General features: G+C 38.8%; 1 protein-coding gene across 4 annotated transcripts in view; it reads left to right on the forward strand.

Moving 5' to 3' along the window:
• Positions 1-21,673, forward strand: part of kcnq1.2 (potassium voltage-gated channel, KQT-like subfamily, member 1.2) — a 170,929-nt gene that overhangs the window by 32,245 nt on the left and 117,011 nt on the right. For all 4 annotated transcript variants that reach the window (XM_040132054.1, XM_040132057.1, XM_040132056.1 and 1 more), the window contains exons 9-13: positions 208-303; positions 1,252-1,389; positions 4,419-4,581; positions 8,376-8,402; positions 10,429-10,546. In XM_040132054.1, coding sequence (XP_039987988.1) covers positions 208-303; positions 1,252-1,389; positions 4,419-4,581; positions 8,376-8,402; positions 10,429-10,546 — 542 coding nt within the window. The remainder of the gene's footprint in view (positions 1-207; positions 304-1,251; positions 1,390-4,418; positions 4,582-8,375; positions 8,403-10,428; positions 10,547-21,673) is intronic.

Genomic DNA, 21,673 nt, shown 5'->3' on the forward strand with positions numbered 1-21,673 from the left:
TTTCATTCAGTCCCCACCTTATTACAGCTAGGTTGAGTAGACTTTTTTGTCTCTATCCTTTTTTAGTATTACTGTACTGACGTAATGATAAAATGTGAATTTATCTTTGTGAGATTCTCCATCTATGTACGTACATCTTTAATGTGATATACATGTATTTTATTGGATTATAAATGGATACGGTACAACCTAATTGTTCCCGAATAGGGTATCCTGGGCTCAGGGTTTGCCCTTAAGGTCCAACAGAAGCAGAGACAGAAGCATTTCAATAGACAGATCCCTGCTGCAGCCTCTCTCATTCAGGTAAATTTTAGCATTGAATGGAAGCATCTCGACTCTAAGGTAATATCATGGGGCATCAGGGTTGGGCTTCTTGTAAAAAAACTATTTAGAATTCACCATTATATTAATAAAGTGTATGCCAAAATCAAATTTAGAGGCTGGTGTGGTATGTGGTACGCTGATGCATGCATTCAAGCTTTGTATAATCCACGAGATAAACATTAAAAACCAGGTCAGACACAGTCCATGAGTGATTTAACGGACATATGGACGTAGACACACATCCTCTCCATCACAGTTTGTATTAAACCATGAACAAAGTTACATAATTTTCTCAATCTGATCCTTATTTTTGAAAATTGCAAACCTGCAATTTCCAGATCTTACCAGTGTAAGCTTCAGCAAACATTGGCGACTGAACAGAGGAAAAAAAAGTAATCGTGTTTATTGTCTGGAAATTCCAACTGAGCCATGGAAAAGGTGAGCTTCATAAACTTGCCAAGAGTGTAATGGTAGATGAAGAAGTGGTTATTTTGTGCCAATAGCTAACCATTAAGAGGATTACCCTGAATACACTGAGACACAGCCACAGACAGTGTAGGTACCTGCTACACAAGGACTCCTGAATATCTGCAGGACAATATCCACTCTGTGACTATTGGCAAAAATGTTTTTTGTTGGACGATACCATAGCACTGCCAATATAAAGAATTATGTATTTTTGGATAGAATCAATCAATTAATCAAACTTAATTTGTATAGCACAGAAATATAAAAATGTTAAACCAACAACCATCAGTACAATTCAAGCAACTTACACATGCCCCTGAATTTGTGGCTAATATTACTGTTCACTGGCACAGTCCTGTGGTTGGTTTAAAGTTTTTACTGTGGGAGTAGGGGAAAATAGGATCAGTGGATAAGTGCACTGACTAACACTAATTCAATGTTTTAACCTGCCCTCCTCAGACACTGTGGAGGTGCTATGCAGCAGAGAAACCAGGCGGCTGTGCTGCAACATGGAAAATGTACGTCCTAACTCCAGATGCTGTCACCACAGTGGAATCTGACAACTCCAGCCCTAATGTCAGGAAACTGAACATAGCGGTAAATATTCGATTTAACTTAAATTCTGCGCCAAGTGTAATGTGTGGCTCATGATTTGTAGCATTTTCACCTGCAATTGATTAACTTTTCTCAGAAGATGGGCCAATTATTTCCTTTTCAAACCACTCTATTTCCCTAAAATATTAAGTATGTCTTTGATACTGTGGGCTAAGGCGCTAACCTTGTGATGCTCCGGGTTTATATCCAGCCAGAGACTTTTCCTTGTCTCTCTCTCTTCCACTGTTTGTGTCTCTTTACTTCGGTCTGTCCATTTAGGTGAAACCCTACCCATAAAAATGTCAGCATTCAGTCTTTAATCTTTGGGCATATGATCATTTATTTGTTCATTGTCTGATTTTAGATATCTCATCTGCATATGTCAGTGGGCATATGAGGTATTCTGCTACTGCGTATGAAAAAAACCTTTTCTTTTTCAATAGATATTTGAAATAATCCTTTGAATTTGAACTGTGGAACATCAAGAACTCTTCGAAAGAGTGTTGTCAGGAAAAAGTCATCAGACTTTGATACTGCAAGGCGGTTTTGCATACATCTGGCCCACACCATATTGTCTCCTTGCGCAGTTCACCTTTCACAACAATATTAGCTATGTTGCGTCTAGGCCATACAGCATGAAAGGGCAAGTTAAGTTCCCACAAACATACACACACAAAACACACAAATACTTGTGCACACACACTAGCCCCCCACCTCCCCCCAAGGCCTGACTCCACCGGGATGACTCGAGGCCTTTGTCTCCGCTGCACAAAGACTCAGTCAGTTGAGATGATGTCACCGCCGCCTTTCTCATGGGAGTAAACCTTTGTCTAGTAGAACAACTACAAAAAAATCTTTGTGTAGCATTGAACCCACATGTATTGGGGAGAATGAAGGCTGCTTCCGCTCTTTTCTGTTTCAGCATGTGACTTTCTCCACTGACTTTCCTCTCTCTCCCCTTTCTCTGTCTTTCAAGACTCTCTCTCGTTTTTCTTTTCTGTTTAACAGACTTTATTTCACTTTCCTTCTTTTCGGCTCTTTTTGTCTCTTCTCTTTCTGAGTATTTTCCTCTGCCCCTCTCTGCCTTGTCTCTTTCTTGCTCATTCCCATTCACATTGGTTTTTCTCCCTCTCCTTTTTATATCTAACTCCATCAGTGTGTTTCTTTATCTTCCTTCCTCTTAAACTCAGTTTATGTTACAGTTTCTTCCTGCCTTTCCATCTTTCTTTCCCTTTTCTCTCTTTGAGTCTTACAACACCCACCACCATCCCCCTCTCACTCTCTCTCCTAATGAGCATTCAAACTTTGGGTATTTGGATTGAACTGCTGGCCACTTGTCGATGCCAAATTCTGATCCACTGAGTCCAGATAATTGAGTTTCTATAAAGGCCTTGTCAGTGACATTGGTATGGGTCAGTTGGTCTCAGGATTGGACTGGAGGACCATTTAGGTCTAGTAACTCATTGACACATAAGACATAGCTGAAAAACTGCGTTAAACTGAGATTAAACAGGTACCATTTATGTCAGCAGCATGGAAGCACAGAATTGGGTAAGATCGCGATGTATGAAATAAACAGGTAATAAAAGAAAATAACGTCTTTTGGTATTTCAGTGTTTCTGGCATAGCAAGGGTTTTTAACACTTAGTTGGAACTGCTGGATAAATTGATTCATTATTCAGAGAATGTTTCCTGGACAATTTTTGAACACCTGAAATGTATTCAAATGTGCTGTGTTGCTACCAGGCAATCACTTTGCAAGAACCTAAGAATTTTTAGCTAAAGTGTTACATTCTTAAACTTAAAAGATGTGCATGTTAAATGGAGTATAAATTATTTACAGTACGACTAAATGTAACCACTACTCCTAAAATACAACATTGGAAGCAAGCCAACCCTGGAGCTGCACAAAAAAATAGATAACCAGCAGTTTCAGTGAAGATTTTCAGACCAACGACATGCATTAGCAAGCAAATCAAAGAGGGCTGCTATAAGTTACAAAAATGTCTCCAGTCTAAATTAAAAGATTTTGCTGGTGAATCACACCTCTAAAGTAATGCTGCTAGATGAAACTTCAGTTGGAATGCTTTAATTTATGAGACCAAACTCCTGGCACTCTGTTGGAGTTTTCTGAGAAGAAATAAATTATAATTTTTCTGCAAGTGTATGTTGCGGAGATTAATACTCTGCCCTATGCAGCAAACAGCAGTCCAGAATACTTAGTGGGCCATGTTCAAAACGTCTATGGAGGCAGTGACTTGTCGCTATGGCAGATTAGTCAGTAAGTCGAGTGTGTATCTTGTGGGCTTTGGGCTCCAACCAGGTTCAACATTGTCACTGATTCTGTTTGTAATTTTCATGGACAGAATCTCTTTGTGCAGGCAAGGAGTGGAGAGTGCAAAGTTTGGTGACGACAGAATCGCACCTCTGCTTTTTACTGATCTTGTATTTCCATTTGCTTCATCAACCTCTGGTGTACGGTTTGCAGCCAAATGTGAAGTAGCTGGGATGAGGTTCAGAATTTTATGTCTGAGGTCATGATAAAACAAATGCTGGATTGCCTCCTTCAGGTTTTCAATTGAGTTGCTGGCCCAAGTGAAAGAGTTCATGAAGCTCTGGGCCTTGTTCACAAATGAAGATATAATGGACTGTGAGACAGGCTGACTTGTGCAGTGTCGGGAGTGATTCAGGTGTGAACTATTACAGGGCTATGCTATAGTAGGCGGCTTAACTAATTTTCAGAGGGAAAGTCTGAAAGAAGGGCAAAAAAACTCCCCTTATCACTGTGACATCATCTCATGTATACCGCATCAGGACAAATTGTCACACTATAGCTGTATGTGAGGAACAGTTGTAATTCTGTTGAGAATTCTTTTAGCTACTTACACAATGGATTTACAGAGTTGGTTCCACTCTGCAAATCAGAAGGACTCTTGTAATGACACTATTAATTGTAATTACAGTTTATCATAATAATAGTCCTGACACACTTTTTGTTTATTAATGGGGCTGATTTTTCCTCTGTCTGTCAGAAAAGGGGGACCAAGAGGAGGTTGAAGTCCAGAGGTAATGGCTCTATAGGTGTGGCGTCAGAGAGGGCTGTATCAATCCCCCAGATCACCTACGATCACATTGATGACTCTGTGGAGAAGAAAGATGTCTCATTTTTCTTGGAAGAGCCAAGGGGGACTGAAGGTAATACACTGAAAAGGGCAGTGCTCTCATGTTACTCTAATGTACAGTGACAGTTGCAAATCGATATCAAATAGATATCTGGGTTTATTGTCACGCTAATATTTCATATGTTCACTCTGAGGTCCATTAAATCTAACACATTTTTCAAAGAAAACCAGCCAGCCTCTGTAAATAAAATTTCCTCCAACAACTCAGTCTCAGACAAGTCTACCAGCCAAGGTTACACATGAAAGAACTAAGCCCTGTTTTATTACTGCATCAAACGACTTCATTTTGGATGTCGTCATAACAGCGTTTTTATTCAGAACTTGACACCTCAGAATGCACGTTCTTTGAAGGTGTTTTTGAAGAAGGTGTTTCTCAGTTGGATTGAATATTGTTGTGTAGCTTATATTTGCTGTTTTAATATACAGTTTAAGGCCAGTTGGCAAGGAAGCCTGTGTCATGTGGAGGACATTGGAAGAAGTGAGTTACTGCAGTAATGAACCCAGCTTTTTTCTGTCCCTCTTAATATAATTTTGTTTAATGAAATAATGTGTGTGTCGAGGGACGTGAAATGATGTCATGCCGCCCTTAAAGGCCTTGGAAATCTGTTATTTCAGTGAAAGTTTGATGTGTTTTTTGCATTCAGGACATTTAAATGGCCAAAACAATGGGAGTGGCATTTGTTATAGCACTCAGTCTAGAAATATTAGCTGTCAACTTGTTTTGTGTTGGCAGGTGTTTGTCATCCATATTTTGAATGTCTGTGAAAATAAATACTGTAGATAAACATTAAATAACATCCCCTGAATACTTATGTTGCCAACTTAACCAATCTAAGACACTTATTCTTACACTTTTAGTCTAATACAGTCACCACAAAAGCTAGAAACTATAAAGCCAACATCTTACTGTGTCAAACTGAACATAGATCTGACAGCAATAAAGAGCTAAAGATGGAGGCCTATTTAAAGGGGTTCACACTTGGAGCATGAGTGCTCAATACTGTGACCGCTGCCACATGGCAAGAGATCATAAAAAATCATAATAACTCTGTCATCTCATTAGTTCATCTTTTTGGAGATAGTGATAAGACAACATAAATGCGTGAGCGAAATTGGTGATGAAAGAAGGTAGGGGTTATGTATGTGTACTGAATGGGCCAAACTATTTAAAGCATGTTTTATACTGGTGGAAAATTGAGTTGTATTCTATTTTTTAGCCACACTAGTGGTATGTCCTAAAGGATGGCAATGTCATCTGGTCGCTTGGACGGTCAGCCCACCTTTTTTTTTCATGACTAAAATATCTCTGAAACAACAACTTGATGATTGCAATGATATTTTATACAGACTTTCATGGTCCCCAGATGATTAATCCTAATGCCCTGTTTCACTAGTGCCACCATAAGGTTCACTTTTTATTTTTTTTTGTAAAATATGTCAATTATGACATAATTGACATGACATATATGACAATTATTGCATGGATTGCCATTCAATTTGATTTGGTCATTTATGTTGCCCTCATGATGAATTATAATAACTTTGGTGGTCTATTAAGTTTTCATCTAGTGTCATCGTCAGCTCAAAATTTCAATTTGGCCAATACTTGGGTTTGTGACCGAAGACTTGCAAAACTAATGACATTCGCATCAGCTGGAGCTGTACTTTGTGTTTTGTGCTTAACAAATGTAGTAAATGTTGTGCTTAGTAAATGTTAACACCATGCTAACATGGTGACCTAAGATGGTGAACATGGTAAAGATATCTACTAAACGTAAGAATGTTAACATTGTAATCCTGAGCATGTTATCATGTTGACATTAGCATATACTTTAAAGCACCTTTCTGTCTAAATAGGGTCTCTCAGAGTCGCTAGCATTGCTGTCGACTCTGAGTCATGTTTAAAGTTCTGTCATTGTAACCTAACCTCTTACAAAAGATTGCAGTTTGGTTCTCTCAGTTCATGCACACAGTGTAGAGCATTACACATTATTGAAGGAGGTGTTATGTGCTGGTTTTTCATTTTCACACAGTGAACACAGGCCCTATCCTGATCCCCTTAGACCCAAGATGGCTGCCAGGTGTCTCCAGTAAGCCAGATGGAAGCCATTACAGTCTCAGTGGTGATTAGAGGTCATGGTTACAAGCTCTTTACTGCTTCACTTGTCCTGTTTGCTGGCCACAGACACTCACACTGGGTTTAGGTAGAAAAAACTTAAGAATATGGACTTTTCAAGGTTATAAGTGGGAATTTCTTGTTATATGACTTGCAGTTTACCAATATTGATGTAATCATTCCAAAGCCAAGTTGTGTGTTCTTTTTGTCACAAGGCTGAGAAAAGCTCAACCCAGAATGATTGTTAATTTCAGATCATTTAGTATGCAGATAATTATAAAATCTGACCTATAGTGATTCCTAATTGTTGCCAGCAATCGTACATAACAGTAGAAACGATGTTTTTGTTTTAAATGCAAGACTGTACAAACAGTATATGATCAATGGCTGATTGGTTAAGGGGGTTGTGGTTTGACTTCCTGTGTTAAAAGCCAACCCTGTCAAATGAATTGACCTAGACTCCAGGATAATAAATACACTTAATGAGCTTTTCCTGTCAAAGTGTACAGTCTTAAAAGCAGCTGGAGTGACATAAACTTGACATAAAGGCAGACCATCACTAGAAGATCAACCACTTATGTGGGGAAAAGTTGTTTAGTTTCCTGCTTAATTGGGTGGATCTTAGATAATGAAGGAGAATATGTGTTTTGTGGAGTGTGTGTGTGTGTGTGTGTGTGGAAAAAAATCAAATCATAGTTAATACCAAACCAGTTAGATATCACATTTTATCCAGTATCCATTTACATAGTTATACAATAACATGCATGTCTTATTGTTTCACTTAAGTTCAGGCAGGTTCAGACAATGGAGTTGAAAAATGAATTGGACAAGCTGGGGATGGCATAAAACCATGTAAAGAAAGCCAAAGTCCGCAGCCTGCTGGCACTAATGGTAATGTGTAGAGTTGAAACAGCATGGGACTGTATGATCTTTGCTTCAGATCCAGCCATTAAACAGGCATGTACGATGTAAACTGCCGACACCAGGGCTGCTGCTTTTTTATTTATTGTTTTTAACCATCACTGTTTCAGCTTGGTACTAAGCTCCTGGATTTTTAAAAAGTACTTAGCAGAGAGATGCAGATGTTTTTTTGTTTGTTTTTTTTAATAGTCGACTTACTGCAAATCTATCATCTGTTGAAAGAGTCATGTAAGCACAACATGCTTAAGTTTTATAATCTATATAGCAAGCTGGTTTATTTTAGATTTTGCCATAAGGGGTGTATGAATCAGCTAATATTGTAATGCAGTTTGGTTGTTTCAGGCGGGAAGGACAGGGGTTACTGCAGGGTAGGAGGACGTGGCAGGGTCTGAAATGACCAGAGAATTACTAAAACGGCAAATGCAGGCAGAGAATGAATGACAGAATGCATGAATGAACTGTGACATATTGTTGGATTAAAAGCACTATACGAATGAAAGGACGATGTTATCTATGCTTCCCTCTTTTCCCATACTGTCTTAGACGCTTTTTGCTGTTTTATCTGGCCCAGAATTTAACATAAAATCAATCACAGTCTAATAAATTAGTAAATGATTGTGCAACATAAGTGCTTTTGTGTTCCAAAGCAGGAACTGATAGAGGTTGCTGGTTGCATTAGGTGGAAGGATGTGTCATTTCAGCACAAATTGTTGTGGGCTCAGGCCACATTGCAGTCTCATATTAACAATTATTTTTGTGTTTCTGTGCAGGAATCACCAGGATGTTCAGACAAACAGGTGAGTCCTTATGACTCACACAACTGAAGTACACTAAATGGGATTCTAAGGGATTGGGTTATGCCATTTTGTCAACAACTATTTCAGTGCACTCTGGCCTTACGGTAGCTCACTCAAGTTTCCATTCCATAATCTTGTGTTTTAAGGCATGAACTGATCCAAAATCCAAGTTATAAGAAGACAGCAATGACGAATGTTTTATAAACCTGTTATTCTTTGTCAAAACAACAGACACAAAGGCTGAGTATATAGTGTATGTGTGATCACTGCACTGTCTAACAAGCAGCCCCTTCCACTGGTTAAGTACTTCTTTTTCTCCCATTAAAAACTCCTCTGTGTTAATCATTAGCTAGCCTGCCTTTTTAATGTGGCCCAGACAGTATTTTAATTAGACTCACTGGCTGGCTGGGCCTTTGTCCCCAACTGGACCAAACCAGAGCCAAGCAGAGAGACTCAGACACTGGTCCTGGGTTGACCTGGCCTGTTTTCTTTACTGGGTGCCCTGCCAACAACATGGATGAGGATCAGGGCTGGCCTGGCTAGGAATGGGCAGGGGCCTAGGGGACCGTGGGGACCTAGACAGGGACACCAAAGAGAGGGAGAGAGAGGGAGGGGGTTGTGGAGCTGATAAGCGGCCATTGTGGAGCACCAGTGGTCAGAAATAAACTGGTCATTGTTTGATTTAGTCAATGTCCGGCTTATCGCTCCACTTATCTGTCTGGCTCCACCTATCTCCCTGTCTGTGAGAATCTCTCAATGGAGCGCCCCCTCTCTCTCTCTCTGTATCTCTATCTCACTGGCTTTTTTTTCTCTGCACTTATTCTTTCTCTCTCACTCTTCTGCCCTTGGCTCATACTCTTCCAACCAAACACGTTTGCGCTGATGGGCCAGATTAACTACATAATGTTAATAAACCCTTATCCTGTTTGTTTAGCAGATAAGCCAGTTCACGTCTCCTTCAGTGAGCTGAAGTTCTCTGGTTAACTCTGGTCACCCCCCCCCCCCCTCACTTTCTCTCCCTCTCTCCTTCTCTGTTTCTCTCTCTGTTGCTGTTTGTGCTTCCAGATTGGACAATGTTAAACAAACTCAATGATGGAATACAACAGAGGTTGAATGGCTTTTACTTGAATTGGAATGCTCATTCTGTTCTTGGACACAGATTTGACTCTCCTTTCTTTATCGCAATGGGGCCTGGTGGTTTTGAGGAGAGACATGTCAAACTCTGCAGTCTGACAGCAGGTCAAGACCCTGCTACACATGTTGTTCTTTGTTGTTGTTTTAGGCTGTGCCAGCAGCCATTTAGCTGCACTGTTAAACTGGAGCACTGTAATTTCTGCTTCTGCACATGTTGTTTCCTTACATTTATTATCAAATAAAAAGTTCCTATCAAATACAGAAGTTTTTGAACCTCCATGTTAACCTACATGTTAATTCAGAATTGTAAAACTTCTGCTTTATACTAAAAGGTTAAAAGCGCACTGATACAAAGTGTGTTTCTTTCAACCTTTTTCCTTTCTTCATTTTTCTTTCTTCTGTCTTTCTTTTCTCCAATTTTAATTATTTTTGCATGGCATCAGGCCCTCCTCATCATTCTTGGTCATCTTTCACTCTGAGCAGCCCTGGCTCTCCAGGTTTGTTTCTTTGTGTCTGCTTTTATGTTAATCAATATCACAATCATAGCAATCTGCACTTCTCAGCTTATTTGCGTTGTAATGCATTTTTTTGCGTTGTCATAGAGTTTCAAACTATTATTTGACTTAAATGAAATTTAGTCCCCTATGATGTAAAATAGTTCTAAAACAGTTCCTTGGCGAAGCCAAACTATGTGCACTAATATTTACTTAACACTTATTTTTTATCTGGTAGCTTCAGTGCTACACACTGCGACTATCAAATTTCTTCTTGCCGATCAAAATTATTGAAAAACATTTCCTCTGTATTAATTAAGCAGAATTTAACTTGTATACAGTTCACAAGCCCAATACGAGTCTACTGGAATATTATCTGTTATTTTTTTGCTTTGCAGTAAAGAGGAATCTTGATAACAGCACCTCCATCGACATCTCCCGTGCCAACAGCTTAACTGATGAGCTGGACTACGTGAGTGAGGACATTCCCCTTCCAGTGGTGACTCATAAAGCTCAGTAAGTCCCAGAATGTTTTCTCTTTGCTCTTCTCTGGACCCTCAATCTCCCTCCCATCCATCACCCTGGGCTGACCTCCATTCTCTGATCCATATTGTACTGATTTCCCTACTCGCCATCATACGTAAAGGCCTTTTGTCAGACAACAGAGCCCCTCTAGCTGCTCTCTAAATGAAGCTGTTTTGTTGAACTCTCTTGAGGGTTAAAGAGACTCTCAAGGGCCAAGGCCATATCAGGTACAGAATTGTAATAGGGATTATCCTTTTAGTCTTGAGGGAAATGTCAAAGAAATCCCGCTCAATAGGTTGTAGGACATGTTAAGGTACTGAAAGCTTGTCGCCACATGCCCTCTTAAGGTTGAGAATTCCCTGCTGTCGGTTGCTGTGTGAATTGCAAATGTGTTTTGACGGTCTTCCTTCCTCCCGCTGACCCATTCATATAAATGAGTTTCATTAATTGAACCAAAGTGTAATTCTGATGTAATTAGATTTTCTTTGCTTCCTGTGTTAACATGCTGTAGCAAAGCATGTTAATGATTGCTACAACAACAATTTACCCTCCATTTCTCTATTCATTTCTTCTGTCTTTTCACCAATATCAACACACCAGTACTCCCACATGGTGTTTTCATATATTGACATTATCAGCAGTTAGCACAAGTGTTCACGAAGAAGTAGAATGGAAAGACTTTGCACAGACAACATGTCAACACTACTGTTTGGCTTAATCCCTGCAGTGGGAGAGTGTTTGAGTGCCTTTCCTACTGGGACAGAGTAATGTGGCATCAATGCATCCAGATCAGGTGATTACATACTGAGCAGACAGGTAATACCAAGTCCTATAGGACTAAATACAGAAGGCAAGAGGTCTCAATAGATTATGGGCTTTGAAAAAGCTTGAGTGCTACAGAAGCTTACCATTTAGTTAATGTTGTGTGTATGCAGTTGTTACTTGTCATGAATAATGGATATGGTTAATCCATGGTGTACATCCGCCAGAGTGAGCTGCAACACCCTTAATACCTCAAGGGACAGCCCATGTGCGCTGAAGGCTTTGAAATGCAGTTTGAGTGTTATGATGTGCTTTGCCATGTTGACATGCAGTATTTGTATCCCTTTGTATTACATTTAGTCCTTTGTATGTGCTTATAGTGTATATATATTTATTTTACTGTCTTAAGGAAAAAATGTGTAAACCGCCCATATTTTGGTTCGTTTGGGTCAAAAGAGTTACTGTTATTATTTGGTATCCTCAATAATGGCTCGCAGGTGTTGTTTTGGTCAGAAACGTTTCATTTATGTGTTTTTGAAGGTGCCATTTTCCTGACCAGTCCTCCTGGTCTTTTCTGGGCCAGTTTGTACTGCAGCATACTGTATGTAAGCTGAATTTTCAATTAGTTCACATTGGTGTGAATTGGATTTGATATAACAGCTTTACAGTGTGGTTCTCTCTAAAGTATTACACAGAGAGAATCTAATGTTGTAAAAGTAAAAATGATTTTGTTTGAGGTGTAAGGGAGAGATGGGCCATAGCAGTGTCTCTGCACTAAAGTATATGAGACTATGAGACTACATTAGATTTTACTTACCAGATGTAAGAATGTGTGCATGTGTGTTGATTCTCATAGTTGTGTGTTTGCGGATGTTATATACAGTCACCCCTGTGACTCAACTCCATCTCTGGCCTTTTGCTTTTCTTACTAATTCTACATTCTCGTCTCTGGCCTTTTGAAAACAAAACATTTAGTGCACCTTTTGTACAGTGGAACACAGAGTTATTATTATATAGGGCAAAATTCTTACACAGTGTCCCCCAATGTCTTGTTTATATTTCAAAATATCTAAAAGGTAATGAACCGTCCAGTCCTTTTTTAATTCAAGTGAAAACGTTAACAAAACAAACCTTAACAGTAAAACGAGAGTTATGAGCAGCAGAATGCTTCTTCTCTCTCTTGCAGTCTTTTGACCTGCCCGTTCATGGCATTGGTCCAGGACTCATTCTCCACACAGCACTTGAATTCCACAAGGTACTGTACTGGCTCTCCTGCTATTCTTTGTCTTTTCCCCTTTTTTCTTTTCTCCACTTCTGCATTGCTCCATCCACCCTGATCTTATCTGATGGTACAAAGAATACCATGGAAAATTGTCGATTTCGACAAGCCATGACTAACCACCACCCAAACCTCTATTAATCATTTGAATTTTGATATGTACGCCACTCCTGGAAAATATGATTACAATTCCTCATATTTTATTTTATGTTTGGTTTTTTTTATTTTTTATTTTTTTCCTAGATAGAAACATCTAGTTTTTTCAAATTAGTGCTTAATAATAAGTCCTGTTCTTCCTTGAATCTTCCTGTCATAGCCACACTTCTGTCCTTACAGTGCCTATGCTACTGTCCAATGTAAAAGTAGAGAGCCCATTCTTGAATCTAACTGCATGAGTATACTGTAACAGTAACTGAAACCTGTGCTGATATGTAAAGAAGGTAAGTAACATAAGCAAAGGCCGGTGGTGTTCTATGCATGTGTTGTGCTAATTTATTCTTGCCTGTTGTCTAAGCTGCATAATTGACACTATCATATATAATTATGCAATTGATAGACATAAGACAAATGTGAAAATAAACTTCATGAAAAATTATTAATGGCATTTTTCCTGTTCAGTCATTCGGCTGGCGGTGAATCCTGATGGTTTTTAGAGACATTTGCATAACTGCGGGGGGATAAGTTGCATCTCCATAGCTCCATGTTTATTACTGTCAAAGTGGCAGACTCTGAATCCCAAATTGCTCCTAAAGTGGCTCTGAATACTTAAGCTAGTTTTAAAAGAATATGCAAAGAAACATGCCATGTCTGGTAATCTAGCCCTTGCTCTCCTAACAGAAGATGGCGCTCCTCTTTTACAGTATGCAGGCAACATGCTGGTACAGTATGGAGTAAAACAGCCCATAGCCCGTTGTTTTAGGGGCCGGTTTGCCCATGACAGTCCTAGTATAAGTATCATTACTACAGCCTGTGTTACAGTCAACTTGAATTGTCATTTTATGTTACGATGTATCTTATACAGTTAACCTCAATAAAAGCATGTAGTCAGATTTCCGGCTAGTTCATTAATCAATAGTCCTTTATTAAAACTGACGTTCATCATAATCTGTCAAGGAAAAGTTTAGCATGTGTCATCTCATGGCCTGGACACGTGTACATGTTTTTACACATTTTTTTGATTATCTTTTTTTATGTACGTGTGTGTGTGTGTGTGTGTGTGTCTGAATATTTGCGTGTGCATGTGGGTGTGAGACCAGTGGGTGTTAATGCCTAAGTGTGAGAGAGCGAGTTTTCCAGCTGCAGAAGCAGACAGTGTCTATTTGTATCCATTGCAGTGCTGCCATGCCCATAACTCAGCTGTAACAGCCAAGCTCAGATTTGGGCAATGCTGGGCACTCCCATAACAGCTGGTTTGTTTTGCCCCTGGTGTCACGCCACTAAGGACAGCACTGTCATTTGGCATCCTTATCTAGATTTCTGCAGACAGCTACCAGATCCACCCATAATGCCTGAGGCGACTTGCATGCACACACACTATATCAGTTTTCTGTTATTTTATATTCAGCAAGTGGAGCTTCTCCACACCCTCTAGCCTTAATGTAAATTTGACATGAACTGGCTCCTTCCTCAGTTTAGATTTCTGCGTGTTCCAACAGCATTTATCCAACATTGCTGGTATCTTTGTCAATTTTATTTCTTTGTGTCAGCACCGGCTGGAACACTCAGCTGTTTGTTTGGCTTTGTTGAAGCAGACTACCCTCAAAATGAGTGTGTATGTGCGTTTGTTTGTGCATCAATACAGTTGGCTGTGACGTCTGCGGGCTTCTGAAGAGGAAGTGGTGCAGGGCAACGTCCACACGCAATCATGTCTTTTGCTCCTCTAAACGCAAAACACACACGCACGCACGCCCACACACACACACACACACACACACACACACACACACACACACACACACACACACACACACACACACACACACACACACACACACACACACACACACACAAAATACGCTTTTCCCCTCTAAGAAAATAAATGTTTTATTGCTTTGTTTGTTTGTTTTAAAACCAGCTTACAATGATTTGTTGGATTTTATAAAATATCTAAAATAGAAAAAATCAAACAAACAAACCAAAAAAAAAAACATACACTTGTTCCACAACAGGCAACATAGTTCTTCCCTTTTTACTGTAAACACTTCCTTCATTATTTGTTTACTTGGCCCTGTGTAAATGAGGCTTGATTTTGTTACAGTTCAGACAAACACTGATTTCCGTTGATTGTGTACATGCGTTAGAATGTGTGAGAACCCAGTTGCTTAGTGGTTTGATATGATACACTGTGTGTGTACAGCCGTACACTTTGAAGATGTAAATTTCTGAGATTTACTGGTTAACTGTTGAAAGAAATCATAACAAACCCCAGCGGCGCTGCTGATCCTAAATCCACCCCAAAGCAGGTTGACTTTTACCCTCTTGAAGAATGAGTAAATGTTTCCAAGTACACTTCTTAGGCTCCAAACAGAGGAAGGCCTTGTTTAGCTGATTGCAGTGATTGTGTCCTATCTCTCTCTCTGCTCTGATTCCCTTTTTTCCTCTCTGTTCTCTACAACTGCCTCATCTCTCAGCCTCTCCATGCACCCAAAAACTCATCCCATGGCTCTTTACTCTGTCAAGCAGCAGCAGATCAGTAGTATCTGTCATCTTGCGACCTGAGGCAGTCGCCCCTTTCTCTTGCTGGGTGCTGCCAGGTTCTCTGCCCTCCTCCTCCTCCTGCTCCTCCTTGTCTCCTCTCAGACCTGTAAAAGCCTGCATGGGCCACCTACGGGCAGCTCTTAATTAGTTCCCCTCTTACAAGCTAGCCGGAGATAAACAATGAAAACCCACTACAGCGCCACAGGAGGGATTGCAGGCAGAGACACATGCATCATGGCCCGTCGTCTTCAAGTAGGGGCCTCTCTCTGCTGAGCAACTGCCGTCTTTTGTGCAGAGCTCTGAACAAATTGACTTTTTGTCTATGTAGCCTCTGTATGCCTGTCTTGTACACTGTACTTTGATATTAATGACAAAAAGGGGCGTTTCAAACGTGGTGTTTAGTCAAGAGGAGAAATCTAAAATACATTCATGGTTTCTGTCGCAGGTTTCTTTTTAAACCTTGAATATTGTCCCTTTGACAGATTTTTGTGATATAAGTTCCTACCACGGCTGCCCCCCTTTTCCTCAACTTTGTGCCCCAAAACGTGTGCCAAGAAGCTATTTTATAGGGCTTGCAAGATTCAACAGTGAATCTAATGTGAAAATATCCAATAAATCCTCTTAATATTTTTGGCTCTACTGCCAAGTATTAGAATGACAAACTAGACTAGGCAAGGGCCCCACTTTGGGCACATGCACAAGACACAAACACACACACATGCACACAGACAAACGGATGGGGTAAGATCTGTGGCCTCCTGCCCTGCAGCAAGAAAAGCTGCCCGGGTGCTGTTGCTTTATGAGAAGATAGAGAAAGGAACTAAAAAAGAAAAGAACAAATTATGCCCCAGTTTCTTGACTTTCTGCCAATTTCTAGAGCATAAAAAAGACAGAAAATGGTCTTGGGGAATTAAAACATCCACACACTGATTCATATCCTCTGTGCATGGAGGGATTCAGAAGTTAATCTCATTACAGACTCTGGGCTTTTTACGTGGTTGCTGACCTCCACTCTACCTTTACATCCTTGGATGTATTAGAAATAGTTTAATCGCTCTCTTTTGGCTCGCAGTATAGTACAGGTGAAATTGAAATTGGCTTGTTCTTACGGGCTGCTGCAGAGTGTACAGGCCTCTCGTCAAAAGCTGTCAAAACTTTACCACACATGTTCATTGCACCCATTATGCTGTGTCTGCATCTGGTAAACTGTGTCATGTGATTAGTTGCAACATTTTATGTTTGGGCTTAAGGTGCATGTTTCCAGTTGGCTTGTTATTATTATATTATTTACGCTTTAAATATAATAAACATTCACATGGATCAGTCGTACCAAGACAGTTTTTTTTTCTTCATTGGGCTTCAATGACTTTCACAATGCCACAGTAATATTATAGAAATGTATGTAGTAATTTCAGTTTTCTGAATATGCTAAACTTATAAGTACTCTTCTAGTACTCTTCCATCACATACTGCAACTCAAAGAGCCATCTCCCATTGACTTCCCTTTGAAATTCAACAAAAACATTACTGGTGGTCAGCTTTGACGCACAAAACTCTAGCCCTTTGAGTTGCCTAGCTGAAATACAGAACCGTGTCCTTTTTTTTTTTTCTTTTTTTTTTTTTCTCTCTGCATTGCATTGCACCGAGATGTGGGTATTCAGTTATGGGGCAACATCAAACAGAACTACAGGTTGCCTTCAAAATTAAATTTAAAGTCAGTGCCGGCTGGACGCTTAACTTGGAGTTTGTATTGTTTTTTATGTATTTATGTGTAATTATACGTGGAAGCCTGTGCACCTTGACCCATTTTGTACGTAACTGTTTGCGTCCTGCAACTTGTTGCAGTAAGTGTTTTATCAACAACTTACACCTTGTGATCTTGTTGATGTAAGTCATTCAGAAATAAATCATTGGTCAGGAAGACTGAAATTAAATAAGTTTCACAGATGTAACTGCGGTGCGATTAATTCTGGGTTCTTTGCCACCTATAATCTTGGTGAGAAGATTCTCTTGGAATAGACTGCTATTCCTACTTTATCATGTGGCAGCACGCCATATGTCCTTGCGGGTCACAAGTGAGCTTTCTGGTATGAATTAACTTGCGCATGCACAAGGTGGAGATTATCCAGTGTTACAGCACTGCCTACTGCAATAAAAGCATTAAAGTTTTTTTCTGAAAAGTATTTATCTTTGAGTGTTTTATATAAATCACTTAAATGAAAGATAAGTAATACTTTAGGTACTTGTGAAAAAAGAAACTAAAATTTAATATTCCTTGTAAAACAAGTTCCTGATTGCATTAGGGCACACTTGTCTAAATCACATACTGTATGCTACAGAGAAAAGATGTTGCGGTGTGTTTGAAGTTTTACTGTTCTTCCACAGAAAGAGAGATCATTGGCTGCTGGAGCAAATCCTCCTACCAGGGCCAAAAGAGAATCGGCAAGCCATCTTTTATGGCAAATACGTTACACCCAGGGCAATAAAAGGCATTTTCATGAAGTACTTAATTAAAGAGTGCATTTTGTCAGGCTTGACACTGGCCATCCTGCATTAATGAAGGCCCTCGTGCTGCTGTTATAAGGGGTGAGCGTGTTTACTCCCCCTTCAGTGGTGTTGGTGGTTCTGGGAGGGTTTTATGGTGAGAGACCATCAGTGACGGGAGGAATAGCCCACTTTATTGCCTCTCTCCACGGGTTGGAAAATCCAGAGACTCAGCAAGAAAGAACTGCATAAATAAACCGTCAAGACCAAATAAAAAGATACTCTCACTACCATGATCTGTAACTGCTGCATCCAGATTATTGCCTGGTCTGAGTGCAGTGGCTGGAAAGTAGATCTATTAGCATTAATGAAATCTGCCTGGAGTACAAACAGTGATAGATTGAAGTGAGCCTGTAACTCCCAATGAACCAGGCCAGACTGTGTAGCATAGCAAGCTACAGTAAGTAAAAAACAGACAGACAAACAAGAGTTGGGTTGATAATTTGTAGTTCAGTATTAGTTTTTCTCTTGCTGAGTTGTTTGACATTGCCTTCTGTTTAAAAGATGATATTGTAGACAGGTGTGTTGTTTTTTTCCATTTCAGTTTCCTCCAAAATCCAAAATGTGGGGTTGCTTGGGGATACTGGCAATATACAGTGGTAGTAGTACATGCTGATTGTACTGTTAGATTTGTAGTCATGTGCTTTGCTCACAATTAGAGTTTATTAAACTCTAATAATGAGGATTATTTCTGTTGGTATGCTGCTTGAAATGCTCAAAAACCATGACTATCGCACCTGTGTATGTCTGGTAATCTTAATATTTCCTGATAGTCCAAAAAAAAGTCAGTGGAGAGATTTGTGTCTGGAGCAGAAATGTATTTTATGTTTTGAGAGAGTGTGCGTGCGTGTGTGTGCGCGGCTTCGGAAGTGCATTTTTTTTAAAAATGCAAAAATCTTACAGGCCTACCCCAGCTTTCCCCTGTGCCCTGCATTGCTTTGTTTGGCATTAGTTGATCTTCATTCCCCCAGGTAGACTGAATCACCTGTAGTACCACAAATGCAGGGCCCAATTTAAGAAGACAAATCGTCGAAAGGAGCTCAGGAAATTGCTGTTTGCACATGACTCACTGAGCAGCTTTGTGTCCCTACTCTTTCTTTTGTTTAGGGGCAAGACAATTTTTGAAAAAACTGGAAAAAGTGTTTGTTTTGATTAGACCTGAGTTCTGTTAACAATTACACACAGGACAAAATGACTGACAATTACTGTTTTTGTTAGCTGCCCTCAGAATTTAATTGTTTCCATTCCATACTTTATTTGGCTATTTGGATTTTTTTTTAAAAATTTAATAATGTTTCTCTTAATGGATTTTAGCATTACGACAATAAGGTTAAATATACAAATTAAACTAATTTAAACTAATTAACAAGCATAATTACCCAAAATTAAATTATTAGGATCGCATTAATGGAAGTCAAAATAAGGTAGCTTGAGGATATTTTTTCCCCACAAAAACACAGCCATAAACAAACTGATAATAAACTCCAGATAAAATGGAAATGTTTTTCATTAACCTTAATTATTGCAAAATTACATTAATGACTGAAGAGGAAGTAACAAAATCACATTAAACGCTAAAGTGGAGGGCAACAAGAATTTTATGTATGTTATAAAGATCCATGCTATTGAACTGTTGTTATAATTTTAGCAAATAAGTAACTCTTTTGGTACATTTGTAGAATTCAGTCTCAAATAGTCTTTCATTATAACACAAATATGACATAAAACGACATGTATTATGTAAAAATAGCCACTCAACAGAACTTGCAGTAGAAAAAAAACCTTTGTGAAAAGACCATTTTGACCAAGAATAGAGAATAGAAGAAAATGAAAGTGCCAGAAATAGCAGGTTTTCTTCAATTTCAATCAATGAATTCATGTCCCTAATAGATATGTGGGTATTATTGTCCCTACTTGTTTTCCATATGAAATTATTACATGGCATTCAGAAAGTATTCAGACCACTTCACTTTTTTCCACATTATGTTGCAGCCCTATGCTAAATTAGCTAAATTAGAACTAAAATATATATTTTTAAAATTTATTTTCCCCCTCATCAGTCTACACTCAATGCACCATAATGACAAAGCGAAAACAGAATTGTGTTTTTTGCAAATAAACCGAAATATTATTGACACAAGTATGTCTTTGAAAACAGGCATATGTCTTTAAACAGAGTTATTCCTCTGTATAATAGAGATGATCAATATTGTTTTAATAATTATACACCTATATCTATTTTGCCATGTTTTCAAAAATATTAGAAAAAATTATATACTAGAGGAGTCTTTTTCATCTCCATTCTAATTCAGTGCTTTACAAACACCAGTATAGTTTCTGGAAAAATCACTCAACTTACTTTATATGGCTCTATTTCACCTGATGGACAAAGTTACCTCTGCCTTTTAAAAGTAATGAATTTACTTGTAGTATTTTCATACACCATATAATACATCCTATTTTATTGGAAAAACTGTATAAATATGTTTTCCAAGATACTACGTATGAATGGTTATGTCTCTGACAGAAGACAGTTTGCTTGTGTCAAGGGTTGCTGTTCCAACAAAGCCAGACTACTCTATGGGGTTCTTCAGGGGTCCATTCTTGGACCATTATTAGCAAATCTTTATGAAAGATTTGTCTAATGTTTCAAATATCCTTTCTCTAGGAATATTTGCAGATGACACAACCCTGGTTCTCTCTCATTTAAATTTTCAATTCACTGATTAAGGATGCTAATGTTGGTTTAACTTCCTATGTTACATGGTTCAGATGAAATAAATTATATTGGAATATAAAAAAAATCTAACTGAATCATTTTCAGTTATGAAAAATCATACTAAGGGTTTATCTAAAATTACAATTGAGTCTGTTGAGGTGCCTCAACTGTCAACTGCAGATTCCTGGGATTTTTTTGTTGGTAAGACTTTGAGTTGGAAAGAACGAACTCACTGGGTTAGCATGTCACCACAAACTGTCAACTTACTCTTTATTATAGTCTAATTTATCCCTATGTTTCAAACTGTAATATATAGTTTGGACGAGTACTTTTCCTACTACTCTCCACAAAATTTTGGTCTTCCAGAAATGTTTTGTTAGGATTGAGTCACACATCTCATCTGCTCCTCCATTTCAGACACTACAGATTTTACAGACTTAGTTTAAAGCAAATTCACAGGTCCATTCATACCCAACTTGTCAATCTTCAGCTCTTCATCCTCCTAAATTTCTCACTTGCCGAGGTCAAATTTCAGTACGTTTTAAGGGTATCAAATTATGGAGTGGCTTTTCCCATTTGGTAAAGAGCTGTTCCTCAATCAAATGTTACGAAAGATGCTTAAAAGACCATTTAACTGCTGTTTTGTAACTGCATATGTGTGCAAAAGCATACGTAGTTACCAAATCATGTCAAGTCAATTGAATGTACCACAGCCGGACTACAAACAAAGGTTTAGAAATAACTCAAAGATGATAAAGAGAAATGGGAGGTCTGAATGCTTATGTCAATGTGATATTTCAGCTTTTCCTTTTTAATAAATTTACAAAAAATTTCTAAAATTCTGTTTTCACTTTATCATTATGGGGTATTGAGTGTACATTGATGAGGGAAAAATGAATTTAAATGCTTTTAGCATAAAGCTGCAACATAACAAAATGTTAAAAAAGTAAAGGGGTCTTAATATTTGCTGAATGCACTGTAAATTGCATTCTATGTAGTATTAAAAAGGTCATAGAAAGTATTGACTCTCTAAATTTAATTCGGAGAACACTGCATGTACCCTGATCTTATACTTGTTGCTGAATGCCGCCGCTACAACTCAGTTACCTGACCACGA

Source organism: Xiphias gladius, chromosome 8, assembly GCF_016859285.1.
Source record: "Xiphias gladius isolate SHS-SW01 ecotype Sanya breed wild chromosome 8, ASM1685928v1, whole genome shotgun sequence".
Taxonomy (NCBI): Eukaryota; Metazoa; Chordata; class Actinopteri; order Istiophoriformes; family Xiphiidae; genus Xiphias; species Xiphias gladius.